This window comes from Lampetra fluviatilis, chromosome 17, assembly GCF_964198595.1.
Source record: "Lampetra fluviatilis chromosome 17, kcLamFluv1.1, whole genome shotgun sequence".
NCBI lineage: Eukaryota > Metazoa > Chordata > Hyperoartia > Petromyzontiformes > Petromyzontidae > Lampetra > Lampetra fluviatilis.
This window is the reverse complement of record NC_136291.1, coordinates 9,766,521-9,782,437: the sequence shown is the minus strand read 5'-3', so window position 1 is coordinate 9,782,437 and position 15,917 is coordinate 9,766,521. Positions and strand designations below refer to the sequence as shown.

The 15,917-nt window shown below is 43.3% G+C and overlaps 1 protein-coding gene across 5 annotated transcripts in view; it reads right to left on the bottom strand.

Moving 5' to 3' along the window:
• Positions 1-399: 399 nt before the first annotated feature.
• Positions 400-15,917, bottom strand: part of LOC144936925 (retinoblastoma-like protein 1) — a 35,546-nt gene continuing 20,028 nt past the window's right edge. For 4 of the 5 annotated variants that reach the window (XM_078864160.1, XM_078864161.1, XM_078864163.1 and 1 more), the window contains 13 exons: positions 14,596-14,708; positions 12,990-13,093; positions 12,121-12,258; positions 11,602-11,769; positions 11,361-11,460; positions 9,789-10,118; positions 9,277-9,527; positions 8,714-8,890; positions 7,901-7,972; positions 7,348-7,432; positions 5,756-5,988; positions 4,459-4,623; positions 400-2,669 (listed from right to left, as the gene is read on the bottom strand). In XM_078864160.1, the coding sequence (XP_078720286.1) occupies positions 2,490-2,669; positions 4,459-4,623; positions 5,756-5,988; positions 7,348-7,432; positions 7,901-7,972; positions 8,714-8,890; positions 9,277-9,527; positions 9,789-10,118; positions 11,361-11,460; positions 11,602-11,769; positions 12,121-12,258; positions 12,990-13,093; positions 14,596-14,708 (2,116 nt within the window). In that variant the 3' untranslated portion in view covers positions 400-2,489. Of the gene's footprint in view, positions 2,670-4,449; positions 4,624-5,755; positions 5,989-7,347; positions 7,433-7,900; positions 7,973-8,713; positions 8,891-9,276; positions 9,528-9,788; positions 10,119-11,360; positions 11,461-11,601; positions 11,770-12,120; positions 12,259-12,989; positions 13,094-14,595; positions 14,709-15,917 lie in introns of those variants that run through there. The other variant, XM_078864162.1, reaches the window with a different exon arrangement.

Here is a 15,917-nt window from a genome sequence, read left to right as displayed (position 1 = left end):
TTTAAGGAAGCATCGACCGAGTGAGACACTGTCTAGTGTCGATCAAGATGGCTATGGATTTGGAAGCATTCAATTAGAGATTGTGGGCCCAGACCTTTTGCTGCAAGGTGACTCGTTAATGTTGTTCCGCAGAGCTGTGTGCTGCCAAACAGGTGGTTCCTGAAAAATGTTGGCAAGATGTGTCACTCCTTAGGATATGAAAATGAAGGAATGTTTTGATATCCAGGTTTGATGGATGGTTTTGTCATGGGAACTGGCCCCGTCCTGTCTTTCGGTTGACCAGTTGCAGTTACTTGTCAAGCTGCTTGACCGAATGCATAGTTTGTTGCATAAATTACATGTCAGAGCACACGGCAAGTCCGATAGGAAATGATTTACAGGAGACGTACTGAACCAACATAGCTTACATTTAATGAATGGCTTTTACGTTCCCATTAAACACTGCTTTCTGTACTTGTTTTTTCCCCTCAGAAAGACCGGTAAATAACATTTCAGCTATTTACAGGACATATATGAACACAACTTTTTTTAACTCCATTATACAACATCAGTAAAGGCACCCACACTTCGTGATAGTTTAAAAAGGTTTCTTTAAACAGCGAGTCCACTCCATATGTACCCTAAACGCTAATATGCATGATGCCACCCCAATGTCCAGTTTAGTATTTTACGCATGCAAAATGGTCTTAATTCTTATCATGTTACTAATTGTAGACGATGCATACCTCCTTTTTCTTGATGGATATAGTCATTTTAACAATCCGATTTACAATGTACTTTTGTTTTATCATTTAAAACCGCTTCCAGTAAAAAATTGCATTCCTCACTTTACTACACATCACGTCATGAGCTAGCAGGCTGAAGATATACACTTCACATTTTCACCATCGTATGCTCTCAACAAATAACACAAACTCCTGACACAAAAACAACAGAAATAAAGTGAATATCTTACAGATTTGCTGTAGAAATCGTCTTTTTAACAACACAAAACTACAAAGGGATACTTGTTTCAAGTCCTTCCAATACGTGTATTAAATGCAAGCTGCACAGATTAAAAAAAAGTGGCAAAGAGCATTCACTTTAACACAAACCCAGACCGCTTTTACTCGTAGCTTGCGCTGCTTCCTTCCCTGCTCATGGATACAAAACACAAGCACAGTACACACATTGTCGAAAGCTAAGACATCTTCCAGCACACACAGTACGTGGGTTAAGCATGATTATCAGTCACATACACCATCTCTACCGGAAACAAACAAAAAAACGCCACAAAGTGGGAATTCACGTTTTCGCAATACGCAAGTTAGAGAGAATGTAGAATATAACAAGTGGCATTTACTTTAAGAATATTTAACCAATACAGTATACACAAGGATATACAAACTTATTAAAATGCAATTTTCTAAAATAGTTTCAGCCATCAGCTCATGGTCGATGGTGATCTACATTTTATTGAATATTTTTGTGTCTTCTTAAGGGTAAGAGTCACCCACACCTATATATGAAGCAAATGTTTAAGCACAACTCATTTAAATATCAATGACAGCGTAATATGAACATGTTATCTAAATTAGAATCAAAATTTATAAACAGTGATTAACTCAACAAGGTAATCAAAGTATGTCTCCATCAAGTAGGCCTTCATGTAATTGTTCGAGCTACTGTAACAATTCAAAATAAGGGTAAATGTTGAAAATGTTGTCATGGTGTCCATTGTTACGGGAGAGATACTGCTGTAATCAATGTCACAAGTTTAGTTTTATGTTTTAACTGGGGGAGGCCAAGGCAGCAATAATTGTTAAAATTAAGGTGGTAGTTAAAACACTATGTAGTAAATTCAAACTCAACAGCTGAAAGCGGCAATGCTGGTAGTGCCAAAGTTAATTAAAAGGGTTACAGTGTACACAGCTTTCATTGACGTTTGGCAAAATTAATTGTTCTATTACATGTACATTAGGCAGAATGTACTTTCAGGCCGTATAATGTGCATTTGTGTATTTTTTGGGTTGGACCGTATGCGTATGCCAATTACAGCAACGCAACCTCCACCACCTAACATTACCAAATAAATCAAGGTGTCACCTGAACAAATGTTTTCAAGCACACCACCAGTATGTTGAAAGTTAAGAATTTACAAACTAAATCGGACGCTTTTTTAATGAAAGGCCCAACTTAAGCAGGGCAAATAGCCCAAAATTTTGACAATGCATTATGATGGGTTCACGTTAATCATGCCTTCACGGATTGAGTGCCAAGGACTTCTTGATGGTGGGCATGTGGAGAACTGAGCCGTAAGGACAATTACACGCACACACACACACATCTCTGCTTTGTCGGCACACAACACCGCATACACTACACTATCCGGCATGATGCACAAACTCCGCGTCAAGAAAGTGGAACAAGCAACGCCAATTTCCCTCTCCAGCCAGAAAAAACAAGGGGTTGTTTTGTTGTCATTTGCCTTTTTAATATTTTGCGCTTCGTCACTGCACGACGCGCTCGCTGGCTACGTCCTGCAGCCGGCGGAGCCACACACTCTCGTCGGGGCGTGGCCGCTTGGCTGGGGAGTCTGGCCCGTCGTCCAGTGGCAGAGACCGCTTGCGAGCAGCAGCAGCAGCGCCACCCTCACCACAGCTGATCATGGAATTGATCTGACGCAGGTTCTGGAGGGGGGGGTGGGCAAACACACAGGCAGTGTGTTGTGTGAGAGCATGCGAGGTGTGTACATCCTTATAAAAGCCCAGTGCCTTCGGAGGCAAGGGTTGGTGCATCACATGTGGAGCTGTGGAACGTGTATATTTTCTGGACTGTGAGGTGGTCAGAGATGTTAGTACGTCTGCGCAGACCTTTTGAGTGTTATTCCCTTGCATGATTGGGTTTTTTCCAGATTACTTTGGTGTAATGCCAAACACAAATCCAATGCAGGATCCTCCTGGAAAATCTTGCAACTCACTGAGGCTTTATTTAAAAATAAATGGTACTTTTACATAAATATGGGAGGAATACAAATTTACCCAAAGCAGCAGCACACATTACATATCTGAAAATGTACTATTCTGATTCTGCTGGTGTGCACAGCTTGGTCAAGAGGTCATCACGGTTGAGTCCACTGATGCAACATTCAGAACTGCTTCCTTCTCATAACAAGCATACCCCGGTTCACGCCCAGGATGTAAATAGAAAGTACTTAAATCGAAGCAACGAGATGGGATCGTGGATCGTAACGTGGTATAGTACCTAAATATAGGATGCTCAGTTACCCTTTGCGCATCTATAATGTACAACCACTTCTATAAACATAGTCGCCATGAATACGGGATGTAGAGCAACAAAATATTAAGAGTGTGTGTGTAAGTGAAAGAGATGACTAGTCAGGAATGCTAAAGCTTGAGCCGTAAAAAATGTGGGTCTTAATAGTAAAGTTGGTAAAGTTCCTAAATCTCGAGTACATTATGGCGAGGAACCACAGTACGTAATACGGGATTGGGAGATCATCAAGAAGTTGGGTACGTTATAGAGAAAGTACAAAAAGCGGAATGGCGTAAATCGAGGTATGACTGAGTGCACATATCTCAGGCCATTGCAATTTTTCACAGCGGAATGAAACGACCTTTGTCAAAAAAGTAGCTTGGATATTTTTCATTCATCGAGCAGTGGTAAGGCATATTCAGCCTGCATATTGACTTGGTAAAAGTTGTGGGTTGTATTTAGAGACTAGTATTACAGGTGGACTAATACATGTGGGCTAGAACATAAGTGCACACGAATTATGAATGTTTGTTAAAATATATACAATGTGTGTATTTGTGCAAAACAAAAGCTATTAAACTCTTGTATTCATGCTTTGAGTGTGCTGATCCACGCGTGCCATTATTCCATGCATGTGGCAACATGTGCATGCGAATGAACCGTGCAGGCTACATTTCAATAAGGGAATAACCTAAAGGAAGATTCTATCAAAAACCAAAGAGCCCTTACTTTGTAGAATGTACCGAGACAGTCTGTCATAGACTGTCCAAATTGAGTTTGAAGATGTATTAACAACAAAAAATACTATTATGGCAATCTAGTGATGTTTTAATGTCATCACTCGTGTCATTTTAGCCTTTTTTTCTCATTCAAAATGTAAACTCATGTCTGGCGACCTGGGACACACAGCTTGTGTACTTATCTATAAGAAACTAACTATATATTTTTGGGGTTGTTTGTGGGTCGTGAAAAAACATCCATTGTGCTGTACTTCCATGGCCCGTGTTTATGCTCCCAGCCTTTACCCACCTGTATTGATGAGCGTGGTAAAGTTAAACAACCCACACGGCGTGACGAATCCCTCATCTAACAGTGGACTGACGAAATGACAACTGATGTGCCTTTCTTTACTCAAGCTGGCATGTGGCTATAAAGTGCAAATTCTGGAAGTACACCAACACCACAGTTGTGTGCTCATCTCACCCTGGAGGGGCTCTGGTTGAAGCAGTAGAGCATACGGCTGCGTGGGGAGAAGGGCGCGCCATTCTTGTGCGGCGACACGTAGATCGGATGCATGTGGGACACGCGGCGCGGAGAGCACGGGTGCGTCCGCAGAAGAGGTAACGGCGACAAGGGTGGCACCTCCCTCTGTATTCATCACCGCCAGACAGAAATACACCATCAAGTACAGTCAGTACTCAGTCGATATGTAGCGATTTATTCCTCAAGCCAACTGATCACAATTCAGTAAAAGAGTGCAGATTATAAGATTTGTAGGATGGGTGGTAATGGCAAGAGTGGCCAACAGGTGACCAAAGAAGGAGACTGATGGGTGGGATTGTGGACAGAAGCCTGGTGATTTAGGTTCAGCAAGTTGGTAGGCAGGCTAGACTGCACCTCAGGATGTGTGACAGCACTGCAATGGCAAGCCAAGCACTGTGGGCAAGCAGCGGCGTGCGTGGTGAGGGGATGTAGGGAGCGACGGGAGGACTGCACAGCAGCCAGACACTGCATACATGCGGCATATGCTGCGGCGGGCTGGCAGCCACAAGTCCTGTGGGCCACGAGCAGGCAAAGGCCAGGATGCAACTGAATACCCAGCCTCATACAGCGATGTAGAGCTTTAAAAATGTTTTATTAAAGAAAATATATACATGAGAAACATAATAAAAAAGAAAGACAAAGTAAACCTGAGGCAATGGGAAAAGAAAGTAATGGAAAAGTGAGGCTGCAGAGCGGAGGAAAGATTCGGCAGCCAGACTGATTGCCACCAAACTCTGGATATCGATATTACGCATACACTGGCACTGCCCGCACATTTGCGTGGGATAGAACGAGAGCACGCCCTTGCCTGTGCCAGCACAATGACGTCAGCACTTTGTCTATCAGTCCTATAAGGTGATGTCACCGTGATGAAGCCATAGGCGCGTGGCTTAAGTGCCGATGATGTAGCTCATAAACATTGGGTTTAAATATAATTCAATGGGGAAGCCATCTTCTGGAGGATTCTAGCAATTAAACGGGAGTCCTCTTGGAAAACGTTGGCTCCTATTGCTTTGTATTGGACGATCCATATATAAATTTCCTTGGCAAAATGCTAATTCGGTAAGGAGACACCTTTCCTGAAATGTTCTTGCCCAGAGAAATATTTTTATTGTGTTTTCTTCTGATATACCATTTGGTAGAAACAAAGTGTGATGGATGGACTTGAAAATTTTGAACATATATATTATTCGTGCAAATTAAACATTGCCAGTGGGACCATATCGGAAATACTTACAGCAGTCTCCAGGCTGTTGCCGGTGTACTTGAGCGCAAAGGTGCGGATACAAGAGATGTAGGTTTGGTTGTAGAACTGGATGAGGTCCCCCCTCTCCTCTTCCTCCTCATCCTCATTGTCGGGGTGACAGCTTGAGCCCAGGAGGCGCGTGGGCGTGGGTGGTGCGCTGCTCGGGTGAGGCACGGGCAGGGTGCTGCTGGATCGCATGCTGGGGGGGCTTGACTCGCGCTCTCCTGCGCACCCCCATCATCGCCGGACAGCAATACACCATCAAATACCATCCATATTCAATAAATATCTAACGATTGATTCCTAAAGCCAATTATCACGATTCAGGGTCTTGGTTTGATTCAATTATTTTCACGTCAAAACTGTACAGTTTAACTTGATTTACTTTTTATGACTTAATTTGTAAAATTTTGTTGACTCCATTCGCCGAAAAGTAAAATCGTATCATTTACATATAAAGTGCATAAACTTGTAGATTATAGCACACATGATGTAATGCATGTATCGTGAGGGAACAAATTGATGAATGCATTTTCATATTCCTATTTCTCACCGCTAGGCTTGAAAACATGCACTGTCATTTAAAATGTGTTACCACTAACAACTCAGGTAACACGCACCATCGTGTACAATCTATCGAGTTGGCTTCTGTGACTGAGCCAAGTTTACTCAGCTGCTGGTCAATATCATGAATTATACATTTTCTGGAGAAATGGGTAATAATACTCTTATATAAGCGCACAACTTTATCTATCTGTGATGAACGCTGCACTTTCCGTCGTTTTCATGCAGGGGGCGCTGCAAACCTACACGCCCCCTGCATGAACGACTTAGGCGCAGGGACAGACGTTCAATTACGTTGGAATCGATCTGCAGACGGCGGTCTTCTCGCACGGCCAGCTCTATGTCGCCTTATCTCAATCCCGCAATCCCAGACAGGTGAAAGTCCGCATTGAACCAAACCCCCAGCAAGGCCATCTACTTACCGACGAGAAAAAATTCACACAAAATGTCCTTTTCAATGAAGTCTTCCAGATGTAAAATGAAGAAATTAAATTATCTAATTTAAAACAATACATTCAAAGACGTTTCATTTTAAAACTTCAAAACGGAGCATCGGGTGTCTTGCGTTAATTAGCTGTCAACAGGACAATACATGCCCATGTATTCAATGTTATGGACACCAAAAGCCTTTCTGGAAGGTATGTCCTCCAAAAGAGTTACGAGTATTTAGAAATTAGCACAAATAAAATATATATTGGTGCCAAATATAAACCAACCACGTAACGACAGTCCAGTTCATTGACAATTCAAACCGATTCCAAAGCTCACAACATATCTCCAATCGTGCATGCAATTACCGATTATGTAATAATTTGGTGTGATTTCTGCAGCCATTCGGCACAAAATCTACTCCACTGTAACACAAATATTCTTGAATTGACAATGCATTCCATTTCAGGGTAGGTTAATCATTACAAGCCTAATACAAAGCCATGTTGCATCCTCTCAGCTAACGAAATGGCTATCCTTGTGAACCGAGCGAAGGGGATGCGTTAAAGAAACAAAGCCTGTGCTCCCACCTCGGTCCCGTGCCTCTGTGCTGCCCTCACTGCTGCCCGAGTTCCTCCTGCGTCTGCGGCCTTTGAGCAGAACGCTGCGGTAAACCTGTGGGGAAGAGAGAAACCGCGGCCTCTGTCATCTCACCAATACCTAGAGCGATATTAGTCCACGAGTCGACATAAGTTCACTGGTGAGCAGTACAATCACCCAAGGTCATCCGAAATCTTAAAAGGGACTGTGATAGCAAGTGGACAACTACAGAGTGAAAACGTATAACCACTATTGTCTAACAATGACCTGATTAAAGACAACTATACATAAGCCTATTCTTTTTCTGCAAAGGTTATTTTTCAGAGCACAAGAACAGCCAGTGCCAGGATTGTTAGCCTACAACAGAATGTCCTGTTAAAAGGCGTAAATATTAACGAGTTGTTTTTGGACGGCACTTTGCAGAGGCCGTATAAAATCCTTCATACAAAACCAACACCACTACTATTCCAGACACATAAACATTATTTCGGATTAATTTGGCTCATGTTCACAAGCACAATACAGCACCATGGGGAGACTCACATGACTGTTGGCCTGGGGCTGGCTCCGATACCACTTCATTATGTCCTGGAATGAGCGCTCCGACTTCGTCACCTGGGCCAATCAGAAGCAGCAGCAGAATTACTCAGGGTTGTCCAATCCCACATGGCACAAGCAACCACTGCAATCTCATACTTGCTATCAGTTACATCCATGGCTCATATCAACAAAGTACTGTAACCAGTGGAGTCACATTTCCGAAATATTAACATTCACATTTTCATATTTCACATACATAACAAAAAGTAGTAATGCATGTTATGATGTTGACATTAATCTATGGAAATTTGACTTCTTAAAAAAAAAGCATTAGTTTGGCTCTTCCATAAGATCCGAAGAATTATGTCAGAATGGCTTAGTAGCTTGTGGAACATCATGGCCCTAAATCACCAGGCATAGATATTATGTTGCAAATTAAATCCTATTTTGGGGGGGGGGGGAGGAGGAGGGTAGAGTGGACTGAATTTTATCCCCCTAGTCATTAATACAATAAGTATTACTTGCTACAGTGGGTATTCTAAAAATTGAATGGCCCCACCATGGGAATGTGGAATTTTCACTGCAGGCAAAGGGGCACCAACAACAAGATACGCACCGCCCCTTCGCTTGTCTGAACAGGGACCACATTGTCTCTACAAATTACTCCATTGTTGGCGACGAGAGACATCGGTACATTACCACAAAACGTGGACAAAAAATAAAACATTTTGCAAAACAGGAATCAAGCCTTTTGACTTGATTTGAGCTTGACCAAACAGGAGCGAGCGATCAAGGAGTGTTCACATGCTGCCTTACCTTGGCCATGACATAGATGGCGCACATGAGCAGTTGATCAAGGTGCCGATCAGCCATGAGGTTGGTGCAGTGCACAAGAGAATGCTCGAAGCAAGTCCACACTTTGCTGCGGAGCTCCGGCGAAACGTCCAGCTTCTGGCAGAGGTCGCGTAGCCGCACGCTCGCCAGGTGGTATACCTGCCGCCCCATGTGCACACGATTAGCACAGCTGGCTACGTACAGTGCAAAATAAATCCAATATACATACATACAATTTAGCAGTTTTGTAATGGGCTGCTTGTGTCGAAGATCTTGCATGTAACAAAATACAGAATTATAACATGCACAATAGAAACATTCCATCACTGACAATACAACTTACATTTATAAAGCGTCTCAATATGACCACGAGTTAAGATGCTGCGCACGAAGACACGTATGTTACGTGATTTTGAGAAAGAGGATTTTATTTTTAAGGCAAAAGAGGGAAATTAAAGAGAGCAGATAAGAGGGGAAAAATGACTTCTGCACTAAAGGAGACATTCAGATTCATGGAAATGTTGGCGACATCAGCGGCAACAAACCTTGCGGAAGAAGAGTGCTAGGGAGCCAGTGCGCTTGGGCCTGCTCATGATAGTGCCGGTCCCTGCTGCAGCTGCTTCCCCATCAGCTGCGGCTGTCACTGCTGGCGCAGTGCACAGGGCGGGGCCCTCCTTACGGCGGGCGGTCAGGGTCTGCGACAGCAACTGCGTGGCCTGCAGCGTTGGCTGGTGACCCCCGCCCATATTCACCGTGACTGGCACGAACGTGATGGTGCCACTGTCACTGGTTATGCCTGCATTCCCGACGGGAAGAACAACAAAAATTACCTCATGGTAACTTATCTTCACTCTCACACCACAATTTCTGGACAATTAGTTTAGCCAGGTGTGGCGTGTGCACTTTTGTGGATCATGCAGCTTTGTGGAACACACAAACCCACTGATCTAATAAGTGGCCAGATGATGGCAGTACAGGATGTAGGTTCGTGAACAAGTATATGTGAAGCTTTGTTGTATTATGAGTGCCGAATCACAAGACCTGATAGGTGCCTCACCTCGCACAGGAATGGTGACCGACTGGCCATTAGTTGCGGTGACGGTGGCCGTGGCTACGGTGAGCATGGTGTGTCCGGGCAGCGGCGTTACGGAGGGCACATTCAGCAGTCCCCGCGGCCCCAGCACGGAGGCTGTGGGCGCCACCAAGCCATCAGCAACCGCCGAGGATGGGGCAGCGTTGGCAGTAGAGGAGGAAGACTGAGATGTCGAGGAGGCGATGGATGCCATCGCCAATGAGTCTGTGAACAGCTTGCGGCGAGCGGTCCCAGCGGCTGGGGAGCTGTATCGGTCATGCGCCGAGAACGGGGACTGTGGCGCGTCACCTGCAACTGCACAAAACCATCTCTTTAATACAAAGTTCGTTTAATATAAAGGGGCATCAGCAATGATGACAGTGAAAAATGCCAGACCCGTCACATTTTCCCCACCAATATGAAACAAGAGTTTTTGGAAAATTTGGCTTCATGCTATTTTGTGGGTACATAAAAACTGATTTTAGGTAGTACCCCAACCAACCATAATTTAGATGTTTTATGCATCAATATTGATGCTGTTCAGTTGAGAACACGTATAAATATATTTGAGTGATTCATTGATACGTATGTCAAACCGATTTAAATAACAAAAGTATTTAATTGTCACGTTTTATTTAACCACTCCTAGTTGTTTGAGTAAACACTGAAAGCCTTACCCAGGAGAACCAATTATAAACTCTTAAAGTGGAAGGGTCATGCCTCAACTTAAAATATACCTATGGTTATGGTAGGATGTGCTTTTAACGCACAGCAAGTTGGCACAGTATGGGGCACAGGTGGTGCATTAGCCAGTCATCTCAGTCACTCGACCCGTGGCACCTGGGTCTGCCCCGTGACCTCCTGCCAGCAGGCGTTCGACACTTCACGTGGCCTCAAAGTGCACATAGCCTGGCACAAGCGTCGTGGTGACGTCACTGCCACTTAGTGGCGAATGGCGGTTGTTGTTTTAACAAGAACCTGTTACAAGCACCATGGCAAACAATGATGGTCGAAAGGGACGAGCACCGCTCTTCAGTGCTGGTGTTGACCACCACTTGAGGGAACAAATAAACTAAGTCAAACGAGGCAAGTCTACTCCAATAAACTTGACAATATTTGTACAAATTTCAGGTTCTATCCTTTAGTTTCATCATTTTTATGGGCCCAGATATCATCATTTAGATTTTACAATCTGATTTCTTATTTAGATTTGGCCCCATTCAACACCTCTGGATGCAAACTTTCATCGGCCTAGGTTAAAAAAGTAAAAAAAAGTGGCTCATCTTCCTAACCATTCTAGAATACCTCCCTCATGACCAGCAATATATTAGATTTAATGGGTCCAATGCAACTACACTCATGACAATGTAAAAAGAAAAAATGGTTCTTAATCAAATCAGGACCCTGAATAATAATACCTTAAACCATGAGGGAGTTAAATCATTACACCCCTAATTCAAGTGCAATGCTCTAAGTGCCATGGCCTCACTCTCTATTAAACAATATTTCGAAAGCCCACATACACAGAATTGTCAAACATATTAGAAAGAGGGTTACCTTTCATTGTGATGGGGCACGCGTCGGTGCGGACTTCACGCACACGCGGATGAATAATGGCAGGAGCTGGAATGCTTTCCAGATGGTTTGGTAGTGTCACCTGTTGTCAAGAGACAACGGAAAACACTAATTAATGCAAACCTCAGCATGACATTCTTTGCTTGCAGAAAACGTAACAATTCCAAGTGCGCGTTACGATAGCCAAACGCTGGTGTGGGTGAGGTGCACATAGTGGGCATGCCTCCTCGCAGCTGGGCGTGCCGGCAGCATGGGCTGCATGCAGGGCGTCCCAGAGCGGGGAGTCGTGTCTCCACGCTAGGCTCTCCAGCACCGTCTCCTCAACATGGTTCAGGTGTTTCACCATGTCCCGTGAGAGGCCCTCCTCTGCACGGATCAGTACTTCTATCACCTGCTCGCACACAAAGACAAAGATCCCCCGTATAGCAAGTGCTGTTAGTGAGCACCTATCAAGGCCAGCACAGCACACAAGGGGGTGGGGGGTGGCTAACACCATGCCTGGCCACCTTTGTCTCCCCAGTGGTGATGTTTACACACTTCCTAGAAAACAATCATTAAACTATATTTGACAAATGGTGTGGAATGTTAAAAGACGTGCGTGTATGCAGTATGTTTCTCTGTGTGTCTGTCTCTCCTTGCGTCTACTCGAGAGACACGGTGACACAGAGGGATGGCGCTAGAGACAAAAAGGATAAAGACACACGAGGCACAAGAGACGCACAAAGACAAGGGCGACACACACCTTGTAGAAGGAGTAGGGGCTGATGCTGAGCGTGTCGAGGATCCAGGGGAACGTGCGCTGCGAGTTGTAGGAGAAGAGCACGATCTCCAGGCAGCATGCCATGAGCGAGCGGTGAAACACATCCTGCTCCAACAGAGTCTGCATTGTGTTGTGTGCGCGCAGGCAAAACCATCAAGCTTAGAGCTCATGTCACAATATGGCATGCTTATTACTGGTGCGAAAAGAAGTTCAACATACATTACGCGATAGTGTTTTAGATTGTCTGTACTTAGAGATAATTCTGCTTTCGTGTGTCGTACTTCAAACACAACTATTGAATCATAATTGATGTTTGGAATAGGCGACCTAATGGTCGGACAAAAATCTGTGTTGTAAGACCCTGCAATTATAACATGGATTGAACACGTGTGTTAAAACCTTTATTGCTATAAAGCAGACTAGATATCTGGGAAGTGCAAAACAAGAACATGAATGACAATGATTAGAAAATTAAAGCCGACATGAGTCTCAGGACAATTATTTCAGGAGAGTATTGTGTTGGTATGTTTGGCCAATTATTTAAACAGCGCTTGGACTGCGAGAGAAAATAAAATTCACATCTACAAGTTACAACAGAAAGGCGATTCCATGAATGAGGCTCACAACCTATATTCTTAACTGTAATCTCCTGGCCACTGCAAACTAGCATTTTTTGGAGTCTCAATCTATGAGATCTTCTAATAGTTGGACCATAGACATGCTGCATTCTACACTTGTGTTTGTACAAATGACATGTGCTTGCTTTCATTTAAAAGAATGCCTGTAGATTTAAGTCAATGATCGTGAATTGTGGGTGTGAGACCGGATGATGGCATATTTATTATACACACTGTTAGGTCTTTCCCTTGCACCCTCTTCTTCTCCTGTGTGATGACACCTTCCAGCACTTTGTAGTACAGAATCTCTGCCAATTTCAGCCGTTTCTGGGCAAAGTCTGGGCAAAGGAAAACAGACATGTGGACAATTGATGATTCAAACTCTACCTACACATTTTCCTAAATTGGTGTCTACCAGTGCAAGGGGTGTGTATGCAATATCTACCTCTACAGAAAGGAGGAAATATTTACACGTGTTTACTCAAAGACAAAAAATAAATGCATAAAAATACGTGGAGTTAATCGACAAAAGCTTAGACTAAAGCCAGTGACACATTGGTGAGTCAGTAATCCAATGACTTGTTTTCTTCAAAAACTCTTGAGTTCTATTTCATAGGGGACTTTTCCATCTTAGGTTGGTGCTTCTTACAAGGTACTAAATACCAATAGTTGGAATATAACACACAGGAGTGCTCTCACAAGCGCCTGTGTGCGTTTGTGCACTCATTGAAATGGAGGTCAACCACTGTGTTCCAGGTCACTGCTGTGCAAAGACATCTGTCTTGTGTAAAGAGTGCTTCTGGAAACCCTTTCTTTGATGGCAGTGTAGCGAGGGTACAATAACAAGACCCAACAAGTTGTGACATTCATGCCGTCAATGGCTGGGCTAAACTAAAGGCACCTTTGTTCTCATGTGTATGATAGCATATATTATTCAGAGTATAACAGCACATTAGAGGGACGTCTGGCCATCATCATGTCTGGCTGCCTGTCCCAGCAGGCACCAATACTCATGTTCACTGTACAACCAGCATCTTAGGCTGAGTCAGCAATTGCATGTCTTTGAATGCGACCTTACCATAACCCAAGTTAATTCAGTGTGTTACAATACTGCTAATCACTGCATCACCACAGCACCACTTCAGTCTGATCAGGTCTGATCACGTGAAGATGACCTACAGCGCCAAGTCACAGTAGCAAGTGCTCACTAACAGCAGTTGTCCCATCCATCAGTAAGGATATAAATGGATTTTTATTTTTGTAACAACGGGTGATTTAAGGTCCTTGGCCTGATGTAGCAGTGCTAAAACAATAGTTGAATGAATGTTCAAAGTGTTTTCTTTTTATGTATCAGTGCCAAACTTCATAACAAGAAACTACATTGTACAGTTGTATGACATGTTATTTTAACTAATTGAATGGAGATGTGGGAAAATAGATAAAATTAAGAGACATGTTAATAAAACATACTTATCAAACTTTGATTGCAGTAACTTCCATAGCTTGAAGAAACATTCACAGTAATACTGTTCTAATTACAAGGGATGTGTTCTATAAATGTGTCGTTTGAGAAGCAAGACAAACAATTATTTTGCGATGATATCAAAGCATTGGACCATCATTGAACTATGTGCATTCATTGCACTTAAACATGACAATGAAAAGATATATATAAACACTGTTTCATGAAGGTCAGTCATTGTTGTGTGTCAGGTCATGGAGATTTTAATATCTTCTGAAATTGCATGCACCACATGTGTAAAATTAAGGCTGGGCAGACACTCAGCTGATAGCAGATCATGTCGGCGTGTGTGTTCATGTAAGCATGCACAGGCCATACCGATATGCGAGCCAGGCTGCCCATCGCTGGGCCCAGTGTAGTGTTTGCAGAATGTTGCACCCATCTCCCGCACCCGTGTCTGCACCGCCTCGGTCTGATCACGCGAAGATGACCTGCAAGCGGCAGTCACAGCAGCCAGTGCTCTAAAAAAACCCACCTTAACCCAGGGCCGAGGAGACACGCACGATGTTCAAACGTGTAAACTCCAGTCTGGACGGCCAGTGCCGAAGACAATCAAGGGGCATGTGAGTAACTGGAACATTTGATGCTTCAGCTGCTGTGCTCATGACGGATTGCGCAATATATCTGTGATGACTGGCTGAGTGGTGGCAGCAGTCCAGTAAAAACAAAGTGGTCTTTGGCTCGCGGAACAAACCCTCATGCATGCATTACCAGGAGAGGCAAGAGACACACTTTGCAGTACAAACTTCCTATTTGAAGAATGTTTAGTAGTACAGTTATGGTTATCATACAACAACAACAAGAATAAATTGACAATAGAGACAAACCATAATTTTTTTTGTACAGCATGCTGTTATTTCAGCAAGCTATTTTTCTATTGTGTATTTTATGCGTTTGCTTAATCAAGGTTTATATTCACTGAGGCCCATCAGCATGATGTAGCATTGTAACATCATTTTTTTCATAAACAAAACTGGACTTTGTATTTGTACCAGGTAAGGCCCACTGAACTATATAGCCCTTTTCCAGAAGCAACCTGATCAAAATTATACCTCAACGAAGTGGCTTATAATGTGGAAATTTATAGCAGAAGTCTGGAAAAACTATATAGGCGAAATAATATTGCAGAAAGGTAGTGACATTTTTACATGTACATTGGAAAAGTGGTTTAATAAAAAAAATGTGACTCATCAAATTATCTGGAAAGACCATTGATGAAAAATATATTTATATATACTAGCAACCCCCATGTCCTTTGGACATGATCGTCCATCCGTGCCTCCCAGTCAGCCATTCATATAGAGAGGCCCGTCTCTATCCAACCTTTCCCTTGCATTCTCTGTAATTATTATTGCAATTTATCTCCATTTCTCGCTTTGTCTTTGTTTCTGTTTCTAAATTCCTCTGGGTGGGGGCGAGGCGCAACATAAGCACTCATAAACCGCGCAGATGTAAACGGGATTGACATCACCTCGCACAGCTAAGGCCCACTGGGCTAGAAAGCTCTTTATCAGAAGCGAACTGGCCACAAATCAAAGCCGAATGAAGTGGATTATCACGTGGAAATTTATAGCAGCCAAATACTCTAAAACACATGCTTCTGAATGTGGAGGGGAAAACCGGAGGACCCGTAGAAAAAT